This window comes from Phoenix dactylifera, chromosome 13 (genome assembly GCF_051530095.1).
Source record: "Phoenix dactylifera cultivar Ajwa chromosome 13, Ajwa_hap1_PhDact_Kaust_v1.1, whole genome shotgun sequence".
Classification (NCBI taxonomy): Eukaryota; Viridiplantae; Streptophyta; class Magnoliopsida; order Arecales; family Arecaceae; genus Phoenix; species Phoenix dactylifera.
In genome coordinates, this window is record NC_143202.1 from 21962774 (window position 1) to 21987262 (window position 24489).

General features: G+C 39.5%; 1 protein-coding gene across 2 annotated transcripts; it reads left to right on the forward strand.

The window, feature by feature from the left end:
- Positions 1-6096: 6096 nt before the first annotated feature.
- On the forward strand, positions 6097-22528 carry LOC103696610 (uncharacterized). Of its 2 annotated transcripts, none has more exons than XM_039130916.3 (5): positions 6097-6535; positions 13355-13391; positions 13511-13747; positions 13851-13898; positions 21722-22528. In XM_039130916.3, the coding sequence occupies exons 1-5, from the start codon at positions 6234-6236 to the stop codon at positions 22199-22201; spliced, it is 1104 nt and encodes a 367-aa protein (XP_038986844.2). In that variant the 5' UTR covers positions 6097-6233; the 3' UTR covers positions 22202-22528. The 2 variants fall into 2 exon arrangements, with proteins under 2 accessions (XP_038986844.2, XP_038986845.2); XM_039130917.3 differs by having other exon boundaries at positions 6100-6535; positions 21732-21917.
- The last annotated feature ends 1961 nt before the right edge of the window (positions 22529-24489 follow it).

Sequence of the window (24489 nt, forward strand, 5' to 3'; positions counted from 1 at the left end):
AATGATTATTCGATTTCATGGTAAAACAAGTAGTTATCCGTTTAAGAACATTGATAAGTGCTGGAAAAAGAATATTAAATTATAGATTAATCAGCACTTATCAATATTCCAAGCTGCTATATATCGAGCTAAGAATAAAGTTTATAATGGGAAGAATAGACACATAAGGTTGAGACATAATATTGTAAGGCAGCTGCTTGATGATGGGATTATATCTCTTGATTTTGTAAAGTCAGAGTTGAATTTGGCCGATCCTCTGACAAAACCACTAGGTAGAAAACTAGTGAGTGAAACATCGAGGGGGATGGGACTAATGCCTATATCGAAGTCAATAACGACAGAAACCCAACATGTGTGATTGGAGATCCCATGAAGCATGTTCATATAGGTAATAACAAGTCGCTAGTTGACTGTGAATACACTATCATATTTAATTTTGAAAATCCCTCCCTATGGTGTAGATAGTGCAACTGCAGTAGATGAGGATGAGGTAAAGCTCTTACTGGATACCATAGTCCTTTAGGATGGTGTGTCTACCTGCAGTACACACTTGATGGATCCACCTATATGGGTGTGGGAGTGGGGCCGCTTCCTATGAGAATTAGGCAGTTCTCTAAAGCACTTATGAATATCTAGGTAAGGTGCATGGCCTATTCGCACCAACTCGTTTAGAACAAGCCCAGAACTTGAGAGGTCAATGTGGTCTATGGGTCACTGATTTACATGAAGGACTTTGGTTCATAGAAATTTCATATTTCACCAAAGTTCTGTAAGTCATACTTATTAGTCCTAAAAATGGTTCATAGTCTCAAAGACACCATTTTTATGCATTGAACTCTCACGCTCGTTAACTTATTATTGAATTTTAAAATATGTGGGGGATTGTTGGAATATTTTAAAATTCCAAGTCTGCCCTTCTTTGTCTTTTGCCTTTTGTCTAGTGTACTTTCTTTAGTCTCACATTGGAAAGAGATAAAACTTAAAAGGTCTTTATATAGTATTCAACCTTTTAACTTGGTGAAGCAAAGAAAGTAAATAGCCCTCGCGCGCACGAGCCCAATGGAGGTCCAAGGCAAAATTGGCGAATCTGATCCGGAAATGTTTAACCGGGCGCGTCGCGCTCGATCATCACGCGCAGGGGGGGACCCCCCTTGTTTAAAACGTCGCATCTTTTAAAAATGCCTCTTTGGTAAAACGACGTGTCTTTAAAAAAAACGCCTCTTCCTTTCTTTTTAAACCCTATTAGATCCGAGGATTAAGATAAGAAAAATCTTATCTTCCTCTCTCTCTATTTGTTCCCGAGAGTCTCTGTTTTCTGTGTTCCCGAAGAGGACTTCTCTGTTCTATCTTCTTGAGCGGTTCTGGGCTGTTCAATAGAATCACTGCATCTGCGAGTGTACGCTTGGAGTGATCCAGTTGTTGTATCCTGGAGGATAGGCCGCCATTACCTGCTACACCGAGATCCATTCTCCGAGGGGCGCGATCTATTCTTAAGGACAGTGAAATCACGCCTCAACTGATAAGTTCTTCCTTCTTTCATTTATTATTTTTACAACACGGCATAGGTGGCCGCTCGGTCAGCCGCCCTTTTCGCCTCCTGGTACCCATAGGCAACCTGAAAGGAAACACACTCGCTCACCAACCGCCAGATGTCGTTAAGGAGTGGGTGCTTTGCTCCCCTCCACCCTCTGTGTAGAATCCACTCTACCACCGCCGAGTCCCCCTCCAGAATGATATGTCTGGCCCCTAGCATCCGTCTAGCATAGACAGTGCCTTGCCACGCAACTTGGAGCTCCACCCCTAATACTGAAGCCTCGAAGAAGCGGCGTCCCCTCCACAACTACTTTTCATGTTACTAAATATATCCAAAATATTCTCACATGAACAGTAAAAGTCATTAACATCATGCAAAAAATCTCAAAAACTACGAGTGATGGAAGATGGGGTCAATTGATTCACTTCCCGTATGTATGCAAGCATGTATATATACACATGCATGCTTTTATATGTGTACATATACATATACGTAGGAAATTGAGTCTGGTTTGTGATTTGAAATATGGGTCTGCCTAAATCCAAAGTTGACTCAATAAACATTTTTATTTCAAGTTAAAACCAATCCACACCCAATAAATTATTGAGTTCATGCTTTAGAACCAAGCCCAAGTTTTAAATCAAGAGAAATTCATAATCTTCTATAAATGAAACATGTGATATATCTTTATTAGCTTTGCCACTAATCATTAGTTTATCTGATTGATGTTGATTTCAATACAAAATAGAACTTGGCTCGATGTTTTCGACTAGACAATATCTAACATGCGCCCTAGTTGTTGGAATTTACTAATTTCTTGACTTGGATTTTAGAGGATTACAAATGTTCTTTGGATACAAATATTGCCATTTGGGAGGCCTTTATTAGGGGTGGTTTGAAGCAGGTCAAGCCTAGTTTGGGCTAATAAGTAGTCGTTCACAGCCTAATTTAGGGTGGTTTAGAGCATAAATCTCGGCCGATCTAGCTAGTGCATGCAAATCAAAAGTAATTCTAATGAGTTTTCAAAATATATAAGTTACATATTCAATCATTAAATGAACTTAATAAAACAATGGTGGATGACTACGCCGAAAGCAGAGATTAGGTTATTTCGAGAAGTTTAGCAAAGCGATAGCAATCGAGGCAGTCAAGAGAAGCATGTCGGAATTATAAATCATGTTGCAATTGCTTACTACAAGCACAACATAATGATCGAATAATTGCCATTCAGCTAATCACGACCATTTGTGTGTGAAACGACGGCAGTGATTGAGTGGCCCTGTGCAGCACACGAACATCATGCTGTTTGGGATCAACTCAATCATGACCGTCCTGCCATTCGTGCCAAACATGGATGGTCAGAACATAACCCTTTGTGGCTCCATAATTCAACCTAGGCCTCGGCAGTAAGGGTGGCAAAATATGATCCGACTCGCCAACCCAATCCGTGTTCGACCCGCCATAAATAGATTTAGGTTTGGCCTAAACAGGTTCGGGTCGTAAACAGTTTAACATGTTTATTAATTGGGTCGGATACGGGTTTTAGATGTTCGACCCGTTTAACCCGTATAACCTGTTTAACTGTTGGGCTGATAGAAGACAAGGCCAGGGCCAGCCCAACTCTCCGCCACATGCCCGCATGCCCACATCGCACTCCACAGTCCACAGTCTCCACCTCCGGCCCTCGGCCCGATTTCATTTTCACCGCGAGGGCATGAATACGATCGCTTCCCTCTGTCCCTGTCCAATCTCCCCTCTCCTCTCCAGCTCTCCTCCGGATTCTTTGCCTGGCGTCGCTCGAGCTCTCTTCACCTAGCCCATCATCATCGAGCCCCCCGATTTAAGACCCTAAGCAGCCTCGCTCAGATCCTTGGAAGGTCAGGGACAGCATGTCAAGGGAGTGGAGAGAGAAAGAGATGGAAAAGAAGGCCATGGCTCCAGCGAAGGAGGCGGCCGACCTTACTCTCGAATCACTTCCTTGCCGAACTCGATCTTTTCATCTCTACCGTCGTCGATCTCGGCCTCACCCTCTTCGCTGAGATCCAAGGATCGCAGCCCCCGACCTCGTTGCCGCTGACTTCAGAGGCACCCTCTCAATCGGTATGCCTCACTCCCTCTATCCTCCCCCCACCCCACAAACCCCACCACCAAATCCTCCTTTGGTGCCACCACCAGTCCATCCCCCTCAAGCCCTAAGCCCCGAGCTGGGCCTGACCTATTGAAGCAGGCACCTCTCTCTCTCCGTCGAACCCTCTCACCTCTCTCTCTCTCTTCGTCGAACCCTCCAACCTCTCCACATCTCTCTCTTGCTGAAAGAAACCCCAAGGTCCCCATCCCCCCATCTCTCTCTCTCTCGCCAGAAGCAACCCCACGGCCACGGTCCCCACCCTTCCATCTCTTACTCTCCATCAAAGTCGAACCCCCAACCTCTCTCTCACACACACACACACACACTAGAAGCAACCCCAGTACCCCACGGTCCCCACCCTCCCATCTCTCACTCTCCGTCGAAGTCGAACCCCACCTCTCTCTCTCTCTCTCTCGCCAGAAGCAACCCCACGGCCACAGTCCCCACCCTTCCATCTCTCACTCTCCGTCGAAGTCGAACCCTCCACCTCTCTCTCTCTCTCTCTCTCTCTCGCCAGAAGCAACCCCACGGCCACGGCCCACGGTCCTCACCTTTCCATCTCTCTCTCTCCATTTGGTTAAACGAGTCAGAAAAGCAAACCCGACCTGTTTAATCGACCGTTTATTAAACAGATTAAACGAGTCGGGTCGGATTACCTGTTCATATCATAATTTCTGACATGTTTAATAAATAGGTCGAATTCAGATTTATATTTTTCTGATCCGTTTAACATTTGATCCGATCCGTTTACGTCCGCCCCAATCCGATTGCCATCCATAATCGGCACCAGCCGCTTAACTTTTTTTCATATATATAATATTTTCTTTTTCTTTTTTTAAATTTTCCCGTTTGTAAACCAAACGTAATGGAAGGACTAAAAGCGAAACGCCTCGATCTCGATCCCCTCGGTGGGCCCCACCACCTTCTCTGCTTTCTGCGGGGTTCGAATTTAATACGACGCCAGCGCACGTGCTCTCCGCCAGCGGCGCGGGATCTCCACCACCGTCTTTTCCGGCGACGGAAAAGAGATAAAAAGAAAGAAAAGATCATCGCTAGGGAGCGCCAAATTTGGCGCACAAAAAGCTCCATCTACGAGAGCTCTGTTCGATTGATAAATGCCTTTGCGAGTGGCTTGGCGCCTCATAACTTTTCTTCTGACAACAGAAAGGATTCCGGGCTCCACCACGGCCATCGAGTGAGGCCACGTGTATCCTCTTTTAATCAGACGGTAATCATTATCCAGACGCCCCCCTCTCGGCCCTTACCCTTAAACCAAACTTCCGCCTGCAACAACTACTCGAAGCTTGGCCTCCTGTAGGCTGTAATACTCTCACATATCGACACGTGGCAAATAGGTAAATACACAAGGACGTCATCCGGTTTGGTGATGCGACGGCAGTCACGGACTAGACTCTTCCAAAGATAATTGCAGCGTGGACGCTTTCGTCTCCCTTTTACCGTTAAATCTCTCTCTCTCGCCCCTCGGAACAAACCCATCTCAAATACCAAGCGGCCCAAACAAAATCACCAATTCTATTGGCGGGGATCCGACAAGGATGGTCAACTGGGTCTGAAAAGGCCCGAGCACAGAGGAGTTCATCCCCTGCTCCACAGTATTTGGGTGATAATGAGAGAGAGCGTTACCTTTCAAGCTATGCATGTATATCGGAAGGCTAACATGGCAGTGGACTGGGTGAGGACATATGTAGCAAGCCATTTAGGAAGCATCCTATGGACTGGAGAGGGAGAGATATCCGGAGCACTTCGGAACCTTTTGTTTTCTGATTCTATTGGATATATTCGTACCCGTGATGTATGAAATGCTCGCTTTATCCAAAAAAATCACCAAATTATCTTCCATTCGTATTTTTTTATGTGCTAAAATCGTTATTTTATACTTTTCAAGTATAGATACAGTTAATAAAATCAGAAAACAACAAGTCACAGAATGTCTTAGGCAATTCCTCTCTCCAGCCTATAGGGTGACTTTGGAATGACATGCCACATAAGAAGCTACCTAGTCTGCAGTTTTGTTGGCCTTTCTAAACACATGCTTAGCTTGAAAAGTCATTCCATCTCTCATCGTTTACGGCTCTTATTTGATTGAATTCAATTATGGAAAAATTCTATTCATATTTTTATTGGCCTCTCTAAATACATGTTTCGCGTTTGTTGGCTTTTATTCGAGTGAACTAAATTATGGAAAAAACTTTTTGGGCCGCGAAGCAAAGTGCCCCAGAAACTATTGCTTCTGGGACCCTGAAATAGACTCATGAAATGACCTCCCGTAAGGAATGACGTCACCTATCTCGCACGGTCCCCCGTCTGGGCCTTGCTATTCGGGTCTCTGTAGCATTTTTAGCTCATATCATCGCCCAGTTTAGAGGACTAAATTACGAAAGATACACTAAAGAGAAGATAAGAACCAGTAGCCATTTCCTCTTAAGCACTCGCCCTCTGCATTCTATTTTTGGCATCCCGTCTGCCGTACGTCTCAGAGCGGATTGCTTCCTCCCTACGGAACTGAGACCACAGAGAGAGAGGAGAGGGGAGGAGGGAGAAGTAGGAGTAATGGGAGGGGTGACGTCGTCGATGGCGGCGAAGATGGCGTTCTTCCCGCCGAGTCCGCCGACGTACGAGGTGGTGAGGGAGGGGGAGACGGGGGTGGTGAGGCTGAGCCGGCTCCCGCACCGGGAGAACGTGGAGGTGCTGCGGCTGCCGACGAGGCGGGGGACGGAGATCGTCGCCGTGTACGTCGGCAACCCCATGGCGGCATCCACTCTGCTCTACTCCCACGGCAACGCCGCCGATCTCGGCCAGATGTGCGAGCTCTTCATCGAGCTCAGCATCCACCTCCGCGTCAACCTCTTGGGGTATTTCCCCTCCTCTTTCTTCTTCTAATTTTGATTGTTTTTTTGGCTTTTGGGATGTTTTTAGGATGCGTTATCTTGTGTTGATCTTGCCCTGTTTTAGTTTGGAGTAGTAGCTGATATTTTGATTTGGGAGAAGATTTTGCTTGTTATATCTGTTATTTTTCTGTTTTCTAGCGTATGGGTTTGTTAGAGGGTGGTTTCTTGACTGATTGGGGAGAGGTGGAGGGAGATTGAGGTGGTTGGATTATGTAAAAGTCTGGATTTTTAGTGGGATTTTAGCAGTACAATCTTATATCAAGGCTTTTTTCTTCATTTACTCCTTATCCATAGTTTGTTTTGGTGTAATAAATCGGGAGTTAATGTTTTTATATGGCAAGCTAGCAAAATTGTGATGGTTTTCTGTATTATTGTTCTGGATCTATGGTTGGAGTGCGATTTCTGGGATTTTTTTTGCTGGATTCCGGAAAAACCAGATTTTTATTTGGAAGGTTATGGTACTACATACGATGAAGTAGAGACAGATTTTTGATGCATTTCCCCTCCACCAAATTGCAACTTGGTAATGATTTTCGAATGGTTTGCTTCTGATTTTCTTTATAAATGATTTATCTTGTCTGTGAATTTGGTGGAAGTCTATGTAATTCTTTGTGAACTTGGCTGTTAACACACTGCATTTGTAGCTGAAGATTGACTTGCGAGGTGGATGTGGTAATTCTATTTGTAGTTCTCTTTGTTCTGTATTGATAAGAAGCTCTGTTTTTCTTAAGACGTGGAATTTTTTGTCTTCAGCTCATATTGGTAGAGGGGGAGCTGATTGAGTGGTGTTGGTCCTGAGGTTGGGGCTGCAGCTGTGGTGGGAGTGAATGGCAAAATAAAGATAGCAAAATTGTCGTGGAGGCAGTGGTGGTGATGGGAGAAGAGAGGAGAGAGGGGTAGAGGCAATAACGGAGGGGAGAGGGGTGGAGGCAGTGATGGAGAGGAGAGGGGAATGGGCAGCTAGCGACTAGTTGCTAGGAAAAGAAGGCACGGATGGCTGTGACCCCATCTGATTGAAGATTTTCTTATTATTCACATCCCTTGTTAAACATGCTCCTAAATTTGGATAGAACACTTTTATAATTTTAAGAACTGAAGTGAAGGGGTGAGGTTAATGAAGATGGGGATATTGTGTAATTCTATTCATTTTGACTTCAACAACTGTGCTCTATTTACGTAACTAATGCCTAGAGCCGAGCTAAACACTGAGTATGCAGGGCCGGTGCTCCACAAACCCTTCATGCATGCATACGCACATGTCCATTACTCTAGTCATAAAGCTATAGTCGAATAAATTAAAATTTATTAGAACAATGCTTTATGGTACATCTTGGATTTCCAATAATTGTTGGACAGACCACTCCATTTCAATGGAAGTCTGAGTATGTGGACTTTTATCAGATGCAAGAAGTTCCGACCGCTTAGCCTCATGAAACCATTGAAAGAAACCTTCCTCAATAAATAACTGGAAAATGAGGGGTGTCTCGATTGTGACCTTCTTTTCTTTTTCTTCTCTGTTACCTTTCCTTTTTGGCCACTGCCCCACAGCTGCTGCTTTGCCAACTGTTACCTCTACTGCTACTTTGCAAGCTGCAGCAACTATTCTTTCTACATTGCCGTGGCAGGAGGATATCCCATTGTTCTTCTATTTTTCTTTTTCATGAAGCACTTTCTTGCCCAGTGAACCCCTCCAATCTTTGCCATCACTTTTGCATTCTGATCTGTTGTCCTGTCCACCCTTTCCATTGTTGCCTTGGTATCCCCTCACATCTCTGGCTGTCTTCACAATCTTCATTTTTGATCCTTTCACCTTCCCTATTTGATTTTGCTGGATTACCAATACTGAAATTAATAGTTGGTGCGAGAGGCTTGATTGAAAATAAAAATTAAAATATTTATATGTATAAATAATCTGATCAAGAATCATGCAACCAATTAGAAATTAGAGAATTTACGTGATCATTGCTTCTTCTTCCATTTTTTTCATTCCTCTTCTTCTCATCCTTCTCTTTCTTCTTCTCCTTCTTCACTTTCCCTCTACATGTGGGCTTACCTACTTGGTTTAATTCCTTGATGAATTGTAAGAGAAAAAATATCCTTTTTTTTTTCAATTTTTTGATAATTTTGTTTTCAGTCTTAGTATTTTTCTCAAATTTGGTGCTGATATGCGTATTGGTCCAGGTCTCAGACAGCATGTGGGTTTCAATGGCTCCAAACAATTTGGTTTTCTGCTTTGAATCTTAACCCCAAACAATGTATGGAATAAATCTAAAATCTTTTGATATGAAGGGCCCCCTAAAGTTAGCTTGAGTATGTATTACTCACACTAGCTGCAATTTTTGTAAAATTGAAACATTTCATATGATATAATTTGACTTCATAACAAAACAATTTTTTGTTTGTGGTCAATTTGTAGTTTCTTGTTTTGGCATGTGCATTTAGAGGGTGTGGTAAATTATTTATGATTATATTGTGATTGCTGTTTCTAGCTTCAATGCACTTACTTGGCTTAGAATGAAAGAGTGTGTTATGATTATGGGATCCAATCAATTGTGGATATCGTGGTTAAAATTCACCCCAAAATTTTTCCATTTTTGGTTGATGTTTGCTCCTAATTTTCTATCTTTAGAACATTAGGAGAGAACTAAGGGGTCTATACGTTTCATAAAGAAAAGATTTTGTAAAAGTATAATAGAGTGAATCTCCTAGAAACATCCAATCCCAATACATACCAAAAGGATGGGATAAGTTGTTTGCGAATGGGATTTTGATGTAAAATGCTTCAGATCAAGGGTTGAAATACTGCTATACCAGAACAAGTGTGCACCGTATTAAACGAACACATAATATTGTGATTGGTGTCGGCACAGCAAAGGTGACACTGACTAACATGCACTGGTATGGTATGGTATGCAAGAGCCTACCAAGTATTGGTTTCTTATGGATATAGTATGTTAGTCTTGATAAGGCCTATTGAAGATTCGCTTTCAGGATAATAATTACGTGATAGAGTGATGTGTAGAGGGTTGGGGACCCCTAGAGACCACAACAAATATAAGAATGATGTGAGATAGGCATCAAAAAGAAATGGCTAGCATGGAATTAAGGAAGATGTCATTGTGGGTGTGCGAGAGGTGTTGTCAGGGTTTAAGTGTCAGAAATCAGAAACATGGGAGAGTCAGTCTCTCTTGATCTTGTTTTGAAAGCAAAAAAGTGAGAGGGTGGAGGGCGAGGGTGATGGATTAAGCATATCCCTCCTTGTATCTTTCATGAGACAATGGACATGAATGGAGAGTTCCAACATTTCTATGAGATGTAAAAGGATTCCATTTTATAAGGGTTGTCTATAAATCTTGCTTTTTTGCATATCTCATGTGTTGTTAACGGGGCCCAAAATGGGGGGGTCAACTAAGAAGATGGAAGAGCTTTAGAAGATTTAAAAAAGGACTTTGTAGTTGTGTTGATCCCCCTAATAGGAATGAAAATTGAATACATATAAAACAAGATGGCATGAGATGGGATAAGTTTTTCAGTCACAGATATTGGTGTAAATGCTAGCTGATAGAATAATCTATACTTTTCTATGCTCCATTATGTAGAAGGCAGACTGCATGTTTCGTGAAAAGGCTAAGGCATAGACCAAATGGACATATCACAATTACCTTGATCTAAGAGGATCACCAAACCCGTTGTGGACAATCATGGCCACCCCGAGTAGGTTTGGATAGGGTTCTTGGGCGAGATCCACATATCTAGGACTCGATAGCAAACCTCAGCTTTTGGAGGGCATCTAGTGTCCTTTTTCAGCATGCAGGGCATCAAAATGAAGCTCTTGCTGAGTTCTATGATGGTTCCCAAACCACTAACGGTTTTGGTGTATGCAGTGGTCTAGGGCCTAAGACGATGTTTAGGCCTCAAAAAAGGTCAGTCAAAGTGAAAGTTTTTTTTGCGAGAAAGACTTTGACGAAGCATAACTCTCAAGCCGGGAAGAATTAAATAAAGTAACTAAAGACAAAGTTGATGTATAGTTGAGATCTGGCTCAAGAAAGATTTTATCTTTTCTATGATTATTTCCACTAGTCATGGCTATTTTGGAAAGGATGTAATCTCTTTTAACTAGGAGAGGAATTCGACCTGAATTTTGAGACTAGGACATCACTAGTATAAATAAAGAGATTGTAATCAATTTTATTATTAATTAATATAATGAAAGGAGACCTAATACCCTACTTTCATAATTCATATTTTTTGTTATTTTATTTCGAGATATTCGCGTGGAGTAGATTGAAGGAATTGCTTTCTTCTCTCTCTTTGATTGGATCATACCCTACATTGCACTTTTGATTGCCTGAGGAAGTGGAATGCTTGCTTTATTCTTAACATGTGATGATTGTGAAGTAGCAATTTTTCATTTGAATCTTGGTTCATAAAGATGTGGATAGCCGATTTTGAGGTTCATAATACTGCTGCATACTTGAGTGAAGTCTCAAGTTGTTCTTTGTAATCAGTTGTTAAAATGTTCCTTTGTTCAGTTAATTAAACTTGTACACAGCAATAGATTGAGCATTTGATAAAGGATTATTTGCATATGATCTTTTTAAGAAGTACATATTTGTTTGTTTACTTATCAATATGTGATGGCTATCAAATAATCATCTAAAAGTCTAAAACTTGAACATATGCATGCATGGTTATGTGGTTAGATGACATTTTGGAAGAAAAAGTAACATTCTCATATTATTGGAGATCTTAAAGAAAAAATCTACTTTATTTTATTTTTTTGAAATAGAGGTTCATGTTTATTGATTATTGATTGATTTTGAAGAAATGTTTTGTTTTGGACTTGATAGGTATGCCCCTCTATTAAAATGGACACACACACTTAGCTCATAAATATTATAATATATGATATGTAAATTTTGTTAACAAATGCACACATAAAGCCTTTCCACACATAAGTGAAGATGTTATTATCATAGTTCATTGTACTAACTCGCATTTCACGATGTGGGGTGTATTGTACCATTCTCGTAAGGTACTTGTGTGGTATCAAGGTTTGATACAGTGCAGCGTTTGAGCTAACATGTATAAGTTGGAACTGACCAGCTCTACATGGTTTCATGTTGTATAGAGTATAGACTAAGGTTTTAATCTTGTGGGATAGGGGTGTCTTGGTTTCTCCATGGAACGGGACGCCTTGCTATCTTGCCCCATCCCAGCGGCGATCCCAGTCATGCATTCTGGTAGATATCCTCCCTCTCTCCCCTTCTTCTTTTCTTTCTTTCCCTCTCTCTTTCTTTTTCTTCTTTCTTTCCTTCTTGCTTTTCTTTCTTTTTCTTCTACCTTCCTTTCTTTCCTTTCTCTCTTTCTTTTTCTTCTTTCTTTCCTTCTTGCTTTTCTTTCTTTTTCTTCTACCTTCCTTTCTTTCCTTTCCTTTTTCTTTCTTTTTCTTATCCCTTTCTTTCTTTATTTTTCCCTTTTTCTTCTTCTTTCTCTTTCCTTTCTTCCTTCTTTTCTTTCTTTCTTTCTTGTCCTTTCCTTTCTTTCTTTCATTTTTCTTCTTTTTCTTTCCTTTCTCTTTTTCCTTCTCTTCATCTTTCCTTCCTTTCTTTATTTTCTCTTTCTTCTTCTCTCATCGCGTGGATGGGTTTCAGAGTCCTGACCCCATCACAGTCCCATTTTCTCATAAGAATTGGACGGGACAACTGGGAAGTCCCCTGTCCTATCATGACATAAAACCTTGGTATTGATTTGTACCACCTGGTTTCTGGCAGCACCATGGCTAGCCTAAGAAAAGAGTCTCCTAATCCTTTGTTGGTATTTTGGGGGGGGGGGGGGGGGTCATGATCATAAAATGTAATAATTGATGCATAAATATTGGTAACAAATGCATGCATATTACCTTTCCATCAACATGCTAAGATGTTCTTATAATAGCCACAAGGACATAGATATAATAGTCAAGTCCAAATTGCATTGTTTAGAACATAGACAAACATAACCTGGTTTTGCCAAAGTTAAAGAAAGTGGATTTTCCATGCTACATTCCCCATATTTGTTACCATTTTATCTCCTCAATGATTTTTGCATATATACTATTCAAAATGCATAATGTTGTATTTGTCTCTTGAAAAATTGAAATGTACAAATGTCTCATTGACCCATAATTTTAAAGTGCACCTTAACTTTTCAAAAATCATATATAATTAAACCCAAACTATTTGGCATGTTAAGTTCTAACCTAGTCAAATTAATGTTAAAATAACAGAAGTGAATAGAAAATGATAAGATGGGTATACAAGCAAATTTCAAACTTTTGGAAGTGCATTTATGCCCTTTCTACTTGTTGAAGGGTAAATACAAGAATAAGGGATTTTGAGGGGTATATCTGCAAAAATCCCCTTGATAAACCATCAACTATGATTTATCCAGAAAATACAATTTCACATGCTGAGGGCTCTTTTATGTAATGCTTCATATGCATGACTAAACTTTTTAGCCATATGCCACTGCAATTTACCAACTTGAAAGCACCAACTGCCTGGGCCATGATTGGGGGAGGTGGCCTTCTGCCCTAACTTGCTCTTCTTTAGGCCATTGCCTTTGGCAGAGTTAGTATTAGGAGTGAGTAATTGGCTCATCTAAATATCCATATAGCAAGAGCAAAATCACTAAATCTATAAAGCTTACTTACAATGCGAAATCACCAGAAGTATCTAGTTAATTTTATCAATACGCACTGTAATAATGATATGTATTTGACAAAGTTTTACATTCATGCAGGTATGATTATTCTGGATACGGACAATCATCTGGAAAGGTTTGTTTTGGATTTCTTATACATATGCTTCATGACAATTCACCTTCCACCATCATGTGATTAGTATGAAATTACATGGGTAGAGTGAAAGTTAATTTCTTTTTACTTATTCTTGGTAGCCAAGCGAACAAAACACTTATGCTGATATAGAAGCTGCCCACAAGTGCCTTATAGAGAAGTATGGCGCAAAGGAGGAAGACATCATCCTTTATGGCCAATCTGTTGGAAGTGGACCAACCGTGGATTTGGCAACTCGTTTGCCACGCTTGCGAGCTGTTGTTTTGCATAGCCCTATACTTTCTGGCTTAAGAGTGATGTATCCTGTAAAACGTACATACTGGTTCGACATTTATAAGGTTAATACTTGATTAGAATTCTGGATGATATGTTGCCCCTTGCTTGATTATTGGCCTGTGTTGTTTGCACTGAATAACCATTTGAATTTCGTCCTATTTCCAGAATATTGACAAAATCCCATTGGTCAATTGCCCTGTGCTGATAATTCATGTAAGTATATCTGTTCCTTACATTTTAAACTTGTCTTCAAAGGGTTTAATGCTTATGCTCAACAAATGACTTATTTGCATTTTTATAATGGTGACCAAAACAAGCACATTTCTTTTTTATTGCTAAATATATGTTGACACAAAATTAATCTTATGGCATATCACAAGAAAAGGGCTTCTTGGACATGATAATATACTTATCACGAGGAATAATTTTGTACTGTTGATCAATCTCATTGGTATATATTGTCAGCTCAGCTTTTGTTCTTAAAAGTTTATTATAGCGGCAAATTTATTCCATTGGCTACCTACCAGTAACTTAGGAAGATGCCATGTTGCGTGATCTGTTTAAAATTGAGTAAATAGGGATTGAAATGAAGATCAGTTGATAAGTTCCAGTAAAGCAATTTATGATCTTGATTATAACCAACAAATGCTTATGCCATCAGTTTGGGCTTTGCATTGGCCATTTGCTTTTTCTTCATCTTAGCCTATGTTTGGCTGTATCCTTCATCATGGATACTCTTTAATTTCTTGAGCAACATTCCTGTCTAATTCTCCCTTTTCACTTGTACAACCAAATTTGAACTTACCTCTTGATCAGTGCTATTGTTGCACTTGCCTTCGTACCTGATCTAAGATGACATGCCGCACAAGTAACATCCCAGATTTTTATCCCAGATATGCTTCTGTTTGATGTCCCTTTTACTCTAGTTGGAATACATATCAGCCTTAAACTTTTTCATCTTTACTGAGGTCATATTTTGGATCCATACCATCTATATGTCATTCTATTGGTAGCTGCTCTCTGTTTCATATAGTAAAACAATCGCCTGGAATATTTGTTTGACTCTTAAGAAATTGCTTCTCAACTTAAGCCCCTTTCTTAGATATAGTCACATACTTCTTTATCTATCTTTTATTTATTTGTACATTAGATTGGAGATCCCGAAATTAATGGTTGTAGCTGGTTCTACTAGGTTGTTATAAACAAAAAATACCTTAATTATACACTACCATCCAAATGGGCAAAACAATGGGTTTCCTAACTGACTAGGAAGATGCCTAGTATCATAGGTGGGGATAAAGGTAAAAGGGAATAAATTGAAGAAAAAGAGAGAGGGGAAGAAAGAGAGGAATGTAGAGAAGAAACAAAGACAAGAAATGTTGGACAATAATAAGATGATGAAGAGGAAAGGAGGAAATTCATATGTATGCTAGCTATATATGATATCCAATTCATAATTTTAAATAATTTGAAGTCATGCAGTATGTTATGGGTGATTTGTAGGTTAGAAAAAAATATTATCCATCTGTGCCCCATCAGTTTGGGTTTACTTTATAATTTACCATTCATCTCTGTCAACAAAATGCATGAAGTACATATCAAGGATGTGGACTGGACCTTAAATATTCAGTAAGGAATCAAAGAAATATATGCCATTCATTTTTTTGGTGTATGTTTGTGACCTTTGGATTTGAGATGCAGAAATGGATATACACTGAATTGTGATATATCTTGAGACCATACATGACTTGATGGGGCCTGTCAAAACTCTAAACACTTCTTTTTGTAAAGAAAAAAAACATTATTTATACAAAATAGACATACTATATGTATGTATGTATGTATGTATATGTAATTATATATGCACATACATACATATGTATACATACATATGAATACACACATGTATGAACCGTACATACAAAATATGTACATATTTTATGTATTCATGGGTACATTTGTAAACATATGTGCATAGATGCATATGAAAGTTTAGCGCATGGTCCGCCATACAAATTTTGCTATCAAAAGCATTTCGATCACGTTTTAAGTATGGTTTTCCACTATCTTGGTTACATTCTTTTTTAGAACTTGGAGGTGATGTTGTTAAAGATGGTTGAAATAATGAATTTGCATGCATTATGTCATGATCCAAAAACTCACTCAAAAGAGCTAGCCAGAAGTTATTAATCGGGATCTTTGGCCTTGTTCAGGTACCCAAGACCTTCATAATGCACAACTGATGTGGGACTAAGCACATGCCCACATAGGTCCATACATAGTGACCTTAGGTACTTTAATAGGGCCATGGACCTCAATTAAGGGGTTGTTCGGAACCTTGTAACTTAACTTGCAGCTTATGTTACGTGCAGCTTGAGTTGCAGGTGAGTCGAGCTGCAACATGATCAATTCTAGTGTTTAGATGGTGGATGAGGGTGAAATTAGGGTGAAGGTTGACTCAAAGGTGTTGGAGGGGGGGAGGGAGGTTGCAAGCAGGAGATGCCAAACGACCAAGATTCGGGAGCAGGGAGTGGGAGAACTCCTTTCTCTCTCGCTCTTTCTTTTTGAACCCTTGTTCTAGTCCCAAAGCTTAGAGCTATCATGATACCCATTGGTTGGATCCTATTGATGTGATGAGTTCGAGCACCACCAAATTTTGATCAATTTGGGGACCAACAACAGTACCTCCACGATGGAGACCATCATGGCCATCATCACCACCACCCTCCTCTAGGGCTTCTCCTCTGTGTCGCTGCCTATCACTATGGTAGCTGCAGGAGGGGTTCCCTTGCCCACCTCCTAGTCCATTGTCATCTCTTCCAGCACTGGTGAGGGGTGTGCATGGGAGGCAGGAGCTAGAGTTGGGGCACAAAAGGGTCGGGGCACAAAAGAGGTGAGAAGTAGGGTTGCATAGAGAGTGGAGAGAGGAGGATTGGGAGCACAAAGGGGTACGAAGGGGGGTGAGGGCTTGTGTACTTAAGCCTACGGCTTTTCTGGTGGTTGATTTGGGCGCAAATCAAGCTGCCACAAATTTGGCCTGAGTTACAGGGACTTTATAGTTTAACCTGTAATTTGCAATCTAGCACAGGCCTCCAAACAAGCGGGCTAGCCCGTCCTGCTGCCGATCGAGCTATAGGTCTTCAAATGGCTTCTAACAACTTTTGGCTAGCCCTTTTGGGTGAGGTCGTGGCTTGCTACATATTACATTATTTGTGCTTAAACCCTTTATATTGATGAGTACAAGATGTTTATACTAGATAGATATGGGAATGTATGGTAGGTAGCTCTATACATGGTAGAAAGCATGCTATTCGTGGTAAAAAATTATATGGTAACTTCCACTTACCCCTCAAAGATTGAGCTTGGATGTTAAAAGTTGATTTAACTGAAGAATATGAGGTTTGGTAAAGAAATGTGCTAGCTATAGTCTTCTTTGTGTAAAAAATGATAAGACAATCATTCCATCAAGGTCAAGGTTTTAATTTTTGGCTAAAATTGATCCATTTGGGCCAAAATGGATCACTTCTAGCCGAGGTTGATCCGCAGCATTTGGTTTTGATAAAGTTTCATCTAGTTTCAGCAAGTTTCGGTAGTTTTGGCCAACACCAACTAGCCTTTTCATTTCTTTTCTTTTCTTATGGTTAGAATGTTGCTATAAAGCCTCCTTTATCTCTAATGATCTTGCCGTTCTGATTATGGGTAGATTTCAAACAAAATCTGTTAAAAAAACTGAAATCAATGCATATATTAAGCATTTGAGAACCTGTGATCTATTTCTTGTGAATGTAATGTATAAGTAAATCTAATGGTTCATGTCTAATAACGATATGACATATGTTTCTGTCATGAATTTTTGGTATCAATTCCTAGAGCTACTATAATGTTGATATATTTGATTAAATGTTTGACATGGCCTTTATGATTAAATGCTTGTAGTACCTTATGGAAGAACAGTTATAATTTTATATCTTAATGGAGATTGTTAGTGAAGGAAACTATATTTGCAAGTAACCCAACCCAACCTCCATATATCCCAACCCTAAACTAACCTAACCTTGTCTCAAGTCGGGTTTTCTCCAAGACAAAACACAGTTCCATCTTAAGCTAATTTCTATTGAGTCAGGTAAGTGTCAGATCAAGTAGGGTTAGTCTGTGTAAATTAGGTTAGATTAGGTTCAATAGGAACTTTAAGATAGAAAAGTTTGGGATATTTCTGTTGGATTACAGATTACTATTTATTGAGTTGAGGCCTCAACTATTCGTCAATTTTTTATCATATACTTACAAAATTTTGTAATTTATTATGGCCGTAGATATCGTTATATAAAACATAGGTAATTTATTTGAAATATAAAGATAATTATTGATTTATTTAGTGGGTACGTTGGGAAGGATTAGGTAGCCCATGTTCAAGCGGAATTCATGAAACCTCGACCCAACCCGTACCCAATTTGTGGGTTAGAAGGTTGAGCGCAACCCAAGTTGCATGACTAAGGCCCTGTTTGGGGGAGCTGTTGGCAGTAGAGCTGTTGGAAGTAGAGCTGTTGGAAGTAGAGCTGTCTGAAGTAGAGCTGTTATAAAAAGCTGTTTGTTGTTTGGTAACTATATTTTTAAAGTGCTGTGGCACTTTAACATATGTTTGGTAAACAAACTGAGAAAGTACTTTTATATGACAAAATTACCATAAAGGACATTGCATAGTATTATACAATAGAGCATGATAAAACATAACATATATTAATACATAATATACGATATAGTATAATATTACTGTAATATAAAATATTATTATTATAATATAGTAATATGATATTGCATAGCATAATGGTAATATAATTATTAGTATTAATTAATTTCTCATAATATAACATAATATTAAATTATTTAAAATAACATATTAATGTATTATGATATAAGGTAATATAATATAATATGTATAGTATAATACAATAATAAAGGTATAAAATAATATATTATTAGTATAAATTAATTTTTCATAATATAACATAATATTAAATTATTTAACATTACATATTAATGTATTATGATATAATGTAATATAATAATATATTTATAGTATAATACAACAATAAATAACTATTTATCTGTTTAATAGATTATCTTTTTATTTAACTATTTGCAATGGCGACAAATTCACCGTACTTATCAATATCATAAGGATCAGATTATTTGCCACTCACTCATTATTTTTCTTTATATTTATTTATTTATACGTTCATTCGTATATATATTTTTATTTATGCATTTATTTATTTATTATTTTACCCATTGAAATATATTTATTTATTATCTTATTTATTTATTCATTCATTCATTCATTTATATAAATATTTATTTATGCATTTATTTATTTATTTATTTATTCTTTTCTTTTCTTTTCTTTTCTTTTATTTTATTTCCTTTTCTTTTTTTTTCCTTTTCTTTTTTTCTTCTCTTCTTCTCCTTCCTTCCTCTGCCCCCTTCTCCGTTCTTCTCCTCCCGCGCACCCGGCAGCACCGGAAGGGGGCCAGGCCACGGCGGCCGCGGGAGGGGGCCGGGCCGTGGCCGGCGGCAGTCTCGGTGGCCGACGGCGCCGGAGGGGGTGCGGCCCTACGGCGGCGGGGGAGAGGGACGGGGTGCAGCGGCGGGGGAGAGGGAGGGGGTGCGGCGGCGGGGGAGAGGGAGGGGGTGCGGCACTGCAGCGGGGAGACACTGCAGCGGCGGGGGAGAGGGAGGGGGTGCGGCGGCGGGGGAGAGGGAGGGGGTGCGGCACTGCAGCGGCGGGGGAGAGGGAGAGGGAGGGGGTGCGGCGGCGGGGCACTGCAGCGGCGGGGGAGAGGGAGAGGGAGGGGGTGCGGCGGCGGGGCACTGCAGCGGCGGGGAAGAGGGAGAGGGAGGGGGTGCGGCGGCGGGGCACTGCAGCGGCGGGGAAGAGGGAGGGGGTGCGGCGGCGGGGGAGAGGGACGGGGTGCGGCGGCGGGGGAGAGGGAGGCACAGCAGCGGCAGCGGCGGCGGTGATGCGGGGGGGAGGGGTGGGGGTGCGGGTGGGTTGGGAGGTGGTTTGGGAGAGGAACAGGGCCGGGGGGAGGGGGGGCGGGTCGGTTGGGAGAGGAACAGGCGGTGAGGAACCTTTTTTGGGGAGGAATTTTTTTTTTACATGGGGGTATTTTGGTCAAAAATACAGCTTTCCGAAAAAGCTGAAAACAGCATTTTCGGAAAGCTCCAAATTGGAGCTTCCTTCCAAAAGCTGTTTTCAGCTTCCCGCAAAAGCTGAAACAGCTTTTCAAAAAAATTACCAAACACCATTTTTTAGCTAAAAGTACTTTTGGAGGGCCAGAAAGTGCTTTTTGGCCCTCCAAAAGCTCCCCCAAACAGGGCCTAAGTGAAACTACTTTATAACGAGACATAAAGGAGGGGCCACATAACTTTGGTTATTGTGACTTATTAATCATGTTTTACTTGACATAATTCTGTCTAGGTCATGCTTAAGAATTAGTGAATTTTCAAATTCTTATTCGCGAAGCCTCTAGTTATTCTCTTCGTTGCCTTGGCTTTCAAATATTCGAGAATAGAGAAAATCATGTACATATTCTATCTTTTGCTACATTGGTAAGTTATTAATTTTAAGCATGTGTTTGTTGTGAAACCTAAAAGACCATTTAGTGAGTAGGTACTAAATTCCTCCATATAATGAGCGTAAATGAAGAGATTAGATAATAATATCTGATATATGAAGCTTCATTAGTCCTTGAGGAACGAAGTATAAACCAAAGATCCAAATTAAAATGTAGTGCAATCCATGCTCCATCCAAACTTTTTTTAATTCCAAAATTTCTGTTCATAGTGCAGCATGCATTGGCAGAGGAGAATGCAATCCTTCATTTTGAATGAAGTGTCTTGATCAAATTTTGAGAAACTGCTTGACAAACGGCAGGTCCAAATGCACTAATATGAATCATTTTCCAACTTTGACATCTCAAAGATTAATACAATTAGTCTATCATCAGTAAGACAGCATTAAACCTTGTCTTTTTTTTCTCCTCCTAGGTTAGGCAATTGATCGTCCATAACCCTTCTTTCATTATGATGTAAGTACATCATTTTCACTCTCAATCATCGTGCTGAAATAAGGAAAGAAAAAGTTGGAAGGATTATAAATATACCTTCAGACAATTAACATTTTGTGATTTCTTTCTAGCTAAAAAAATCCTATTAATAACCAGCATTGCAATACTTCCTTTATTAGGTTGAAGGTGGAGGAGAGATTTTGAGAAGGAAAATTGAAGTAGTGGGAGGTTCCGAGTGCATCTTTCCTTTTTAGTCTTCTATTTTGGTAAAAAGAGTAGGTCTCTGGGACATAGAGTGGATAAAAGGTTTGTGAAAGGGGGAATGGATGTAATGTGCTAAGAAATAATATTAGGAAGGTGACCCATGTAAGCGGCTCTCATAAGGGTCAAGGCATGTTGCTTGGAATCTACAAGTGGAGCCAAGGATGGACCAGCAGCTCTGGGGTTTCATGGTTCCAAGTTGGTTGGCAAGTATTAAGCCACTTAATATTTGACTAGCATAACTGTTTTGCACTGGCCAGGGTGAAGAATGTTTACTGGATTAGTTTAAGTATGAACAGTGATCATCCTAACTGACCACCTATCAACAATCAAATAATTACCGATTAATATGACTCAAATGATAATGACATAGCACTATCATCATTTCATTTTGCACTCATAATCAAACTCTATCACCTTAATCCACACAGTGACTGGCTTATTCAGGTGCAAATTCTAAGCAAAGACTATTTTGTAAGAAACACCCCCTTAGGTGGTTGTGGAATGTATCAATCTGACAGGATTATTTGCAAATATCATATGAAATAGTAGTTTATAGTGATATCAACATTTTCAATTATTAATTCTCCATCTTTTTATACTGCCAATTTGTTTTGCAATGTACGTATTAACTCATCCATATTCCCTATCCACACACATGAAAAAGAAGAGGGGTAAAAAGAAATTCATATTCTTGACGATGTGCAGGGAACATCAGATAAAGTTGTGGACTGCTCTCATGGCAAGCAGCTTTGGGAATTGTGTAAGGAGAAGTATGAGCCATTGTGGCTCAAAGGAGGACAACACTGTGATTTAGAACTTTTTCCTGAGTTCATCAGACACCTCAAGAAATTCATATCTACAGTTGAGAAATCACCTTCCCAAAGAAACACTTGGAGAAAAAGCATAGATCGGTTCGAACCTTCCAGGAGGAGCACTGACTGTTTTGAACCATCCCGGAAGAGCACTGATCGGAGAGATAAACCAAGGCCTAGTACAGAAAAGTCGAGAAATAATGATTACAAATACAGCAATATGGACAGGTTGGACAAGCTAAAAATTTCATTCGACCATAAGGAGAAGTCCAGGAGGAGTGTAGATTGCTTTGAGAAGTCCAGAAAGAACACTGATCAACCGGACAGAGGACGGAAGAGTGTTGATAGATTGGACAGAATATGGGCTGGTTAAAATCTTTTAACCTCTTTGTAAAATTTATACAGGGGCTTATTTGTGTTGGGAAATTTATTCGTGCATTTATTTATGTTCTCTGATCATGTAGTTTGTTTGTGGAAGTTAAGAGACAACAATTGGAAATGGAAAGAGAGGGGAGGTGGAAAAAAAGGATTAGTTGATGACAAATTATAGTTCCTGGAATATAGCTAATTGAATCTTTCCTAAAAATCATTATCAAGTCTGGTTAGGTTTATGGTTTTGTGCATTTATTCATTTCCAGTGACATTATTTGTTTGTTTTCCTAACAGTTTATAAAGACTGAAGAAAGCTTCTGTACTCATATTCATTTCCAGTGACATTATTTGTTTTCCTAACATATTGGCCAGTGGTCACTTAATATGTGGACAATATGTTATTAGAAGTCGACAGTTTTCGTAGGCATATGTTACTACTGTTTTTTCTTTTTCTTTTTAATGTTGATGGTTCATTAGCATTTGAAGACCACTGAAGCTGCTTTGTTCAGTTACTAAAATGCCATGTGTCTACATATAATGAACTGAAGTTGTTAGTGGGTATTAATAAGGAGTAAGGACACTCATGTTTTGGAAATGCACTCCTTTGCATCTGTATCTCTCTGATTGTTGTTGGCAGTATTAATTGCATTTGCAACACAACTGGTCTTCAGTGTGAGGGCCCTTAAATGGATAGTCATAAGAGAGTTATTAGTGTATGATCAATAGAGAACTTTTTTTCAAAAAAAAAATCACATGGTTAATTTGATCCTAAACAACCTACCAGTTAACATAATCACATCTATCTTCTAATTGTCTTCTTGAATCAGCCATGCGCATCGCGCATGCAAAATATAAGCAAGGCCAAGAGAAGCTTTCTCTCCTCAGTGATCTTTAAAATAATTAACTCAATTATATCGATCTCACAGGAAATGAGTGCCTTTGGTTCATGGAAACTTTCATCGATTAAAAGAGCTCAGCCAAATGCTTCAAGTGAAATCCTTCTGTTCTTCTTTTTTTTTTCTCTCTCTTTAAACCCTAGCTTTTGCTTTAGAAGACAGAATCTGAGCCCCTTCTTCAGTTGAAGGCCTCAAACCAATGGCCATTCTCTCTCAATCTATTTTCCATCTTTCTGTTCTTATACGAAGCAATTTGCAAGTTTCTTGAATTGTTACTTTTTGCATATTCATCACCTAACATTCTGATCCATGTGTTTTTTGCCAGAATCATTCGAACTGGCATTGGCAATTTTGAAGAACTCAAAATGCACATTTACTTTTAAGAACTTGCTTATAATATTTGAATTCGTTTATCTATTTCATTCTTCCATATATGAATATGTTGTTAATGAATGTTGTTGAAACTACAAGTACTAACTCTATTGCTAACTTTAACCCATAGACAACATCATTAATGGTGAGCAGTCTTAGTAAAAGCATTGAATTCAAAAAAATTATCAACTTTATTTGTTATCTTTACTGTAATTATGAGATCAGCTGACTCATAAGACATATGTCCCATGTTATATTAACTTTTGGGTCTCAAGCATGATCTGTCCCAACATTTGAAACTATATGTTTCTTTGAGAAGAATTGAAACCACAACTTTAATTTTAGAGAGAATTGCCTGTCCTATTCCTAGCAGGAATTGTATTAAGATTATACTTACACCATTGCTTTGCATACACATGAGCAGAAACATGGTTGGATTCTTGATAATATTCTTTGGCAAAACTAATAAGAAAGAAGGCATACTACATATATATATGTATATATATTTATTTAGCATTGATTACCTTGGGACAGAGAAATCCCAATATAAATAAAACAAATTAGGCTTCAGGCTTTGGAGGCCTGCCGTATGAACCGACCTCCAAGCCTATAGAGGAAGATTTGATTGACCATAGCAACTAGCAAGAATCTATCAAATATGTCAACCAACGACCCTTTTTGAATTGCTTCCCAGGAACTTAACTCTTGACGCATTCAGAGTGCAAGCTGTATGTGAGGTGAGCTATCTTGCTGTAATTTTATGAGTTCATAGTATGAGCCACCTTGTCCAACAGCAAGTTCATTACTTGGTTGTACAATGTCCGTCTGAGATTATCTTCTTTTTTTTTCAAATCAGATAACTTTTTGAGCTCTATGATGGCGTGTTGCCCTTTAAAGGATGCGTTGCAGCTAGCGATCTTGTCCAAATTCTATCATCTAGACCTTGAAATGGCCAGTCAAGCCAAAATTTTCTTTTTGAAAAAGATGTTGACCGGATGTATCTTCCAATCCATAAATAATA

Coding starts and splice junctions, on each gene's coding strand:
- LOC103696610 (XM_039130916.3), top strand. CDS start 6,234: ATGGGAGGGGTGACGTCGTCGATGGCGGCGAAGATGGCGTTCTTCCCG. Junction 6,536..13,354: donor CTCCGCGTCAACCTCTTGGG/GTATTTCCCCTC, acceptor ACATTCATGCAG/GTATGATTATTCTGGATACG. Junction 13,392..13,510: donor ACGGACAATCATCTGGAAAG/GTTTGTTTTGGA, acceptor TATTCTTGGTAG/CCAAGCGAACAAAACACTTA.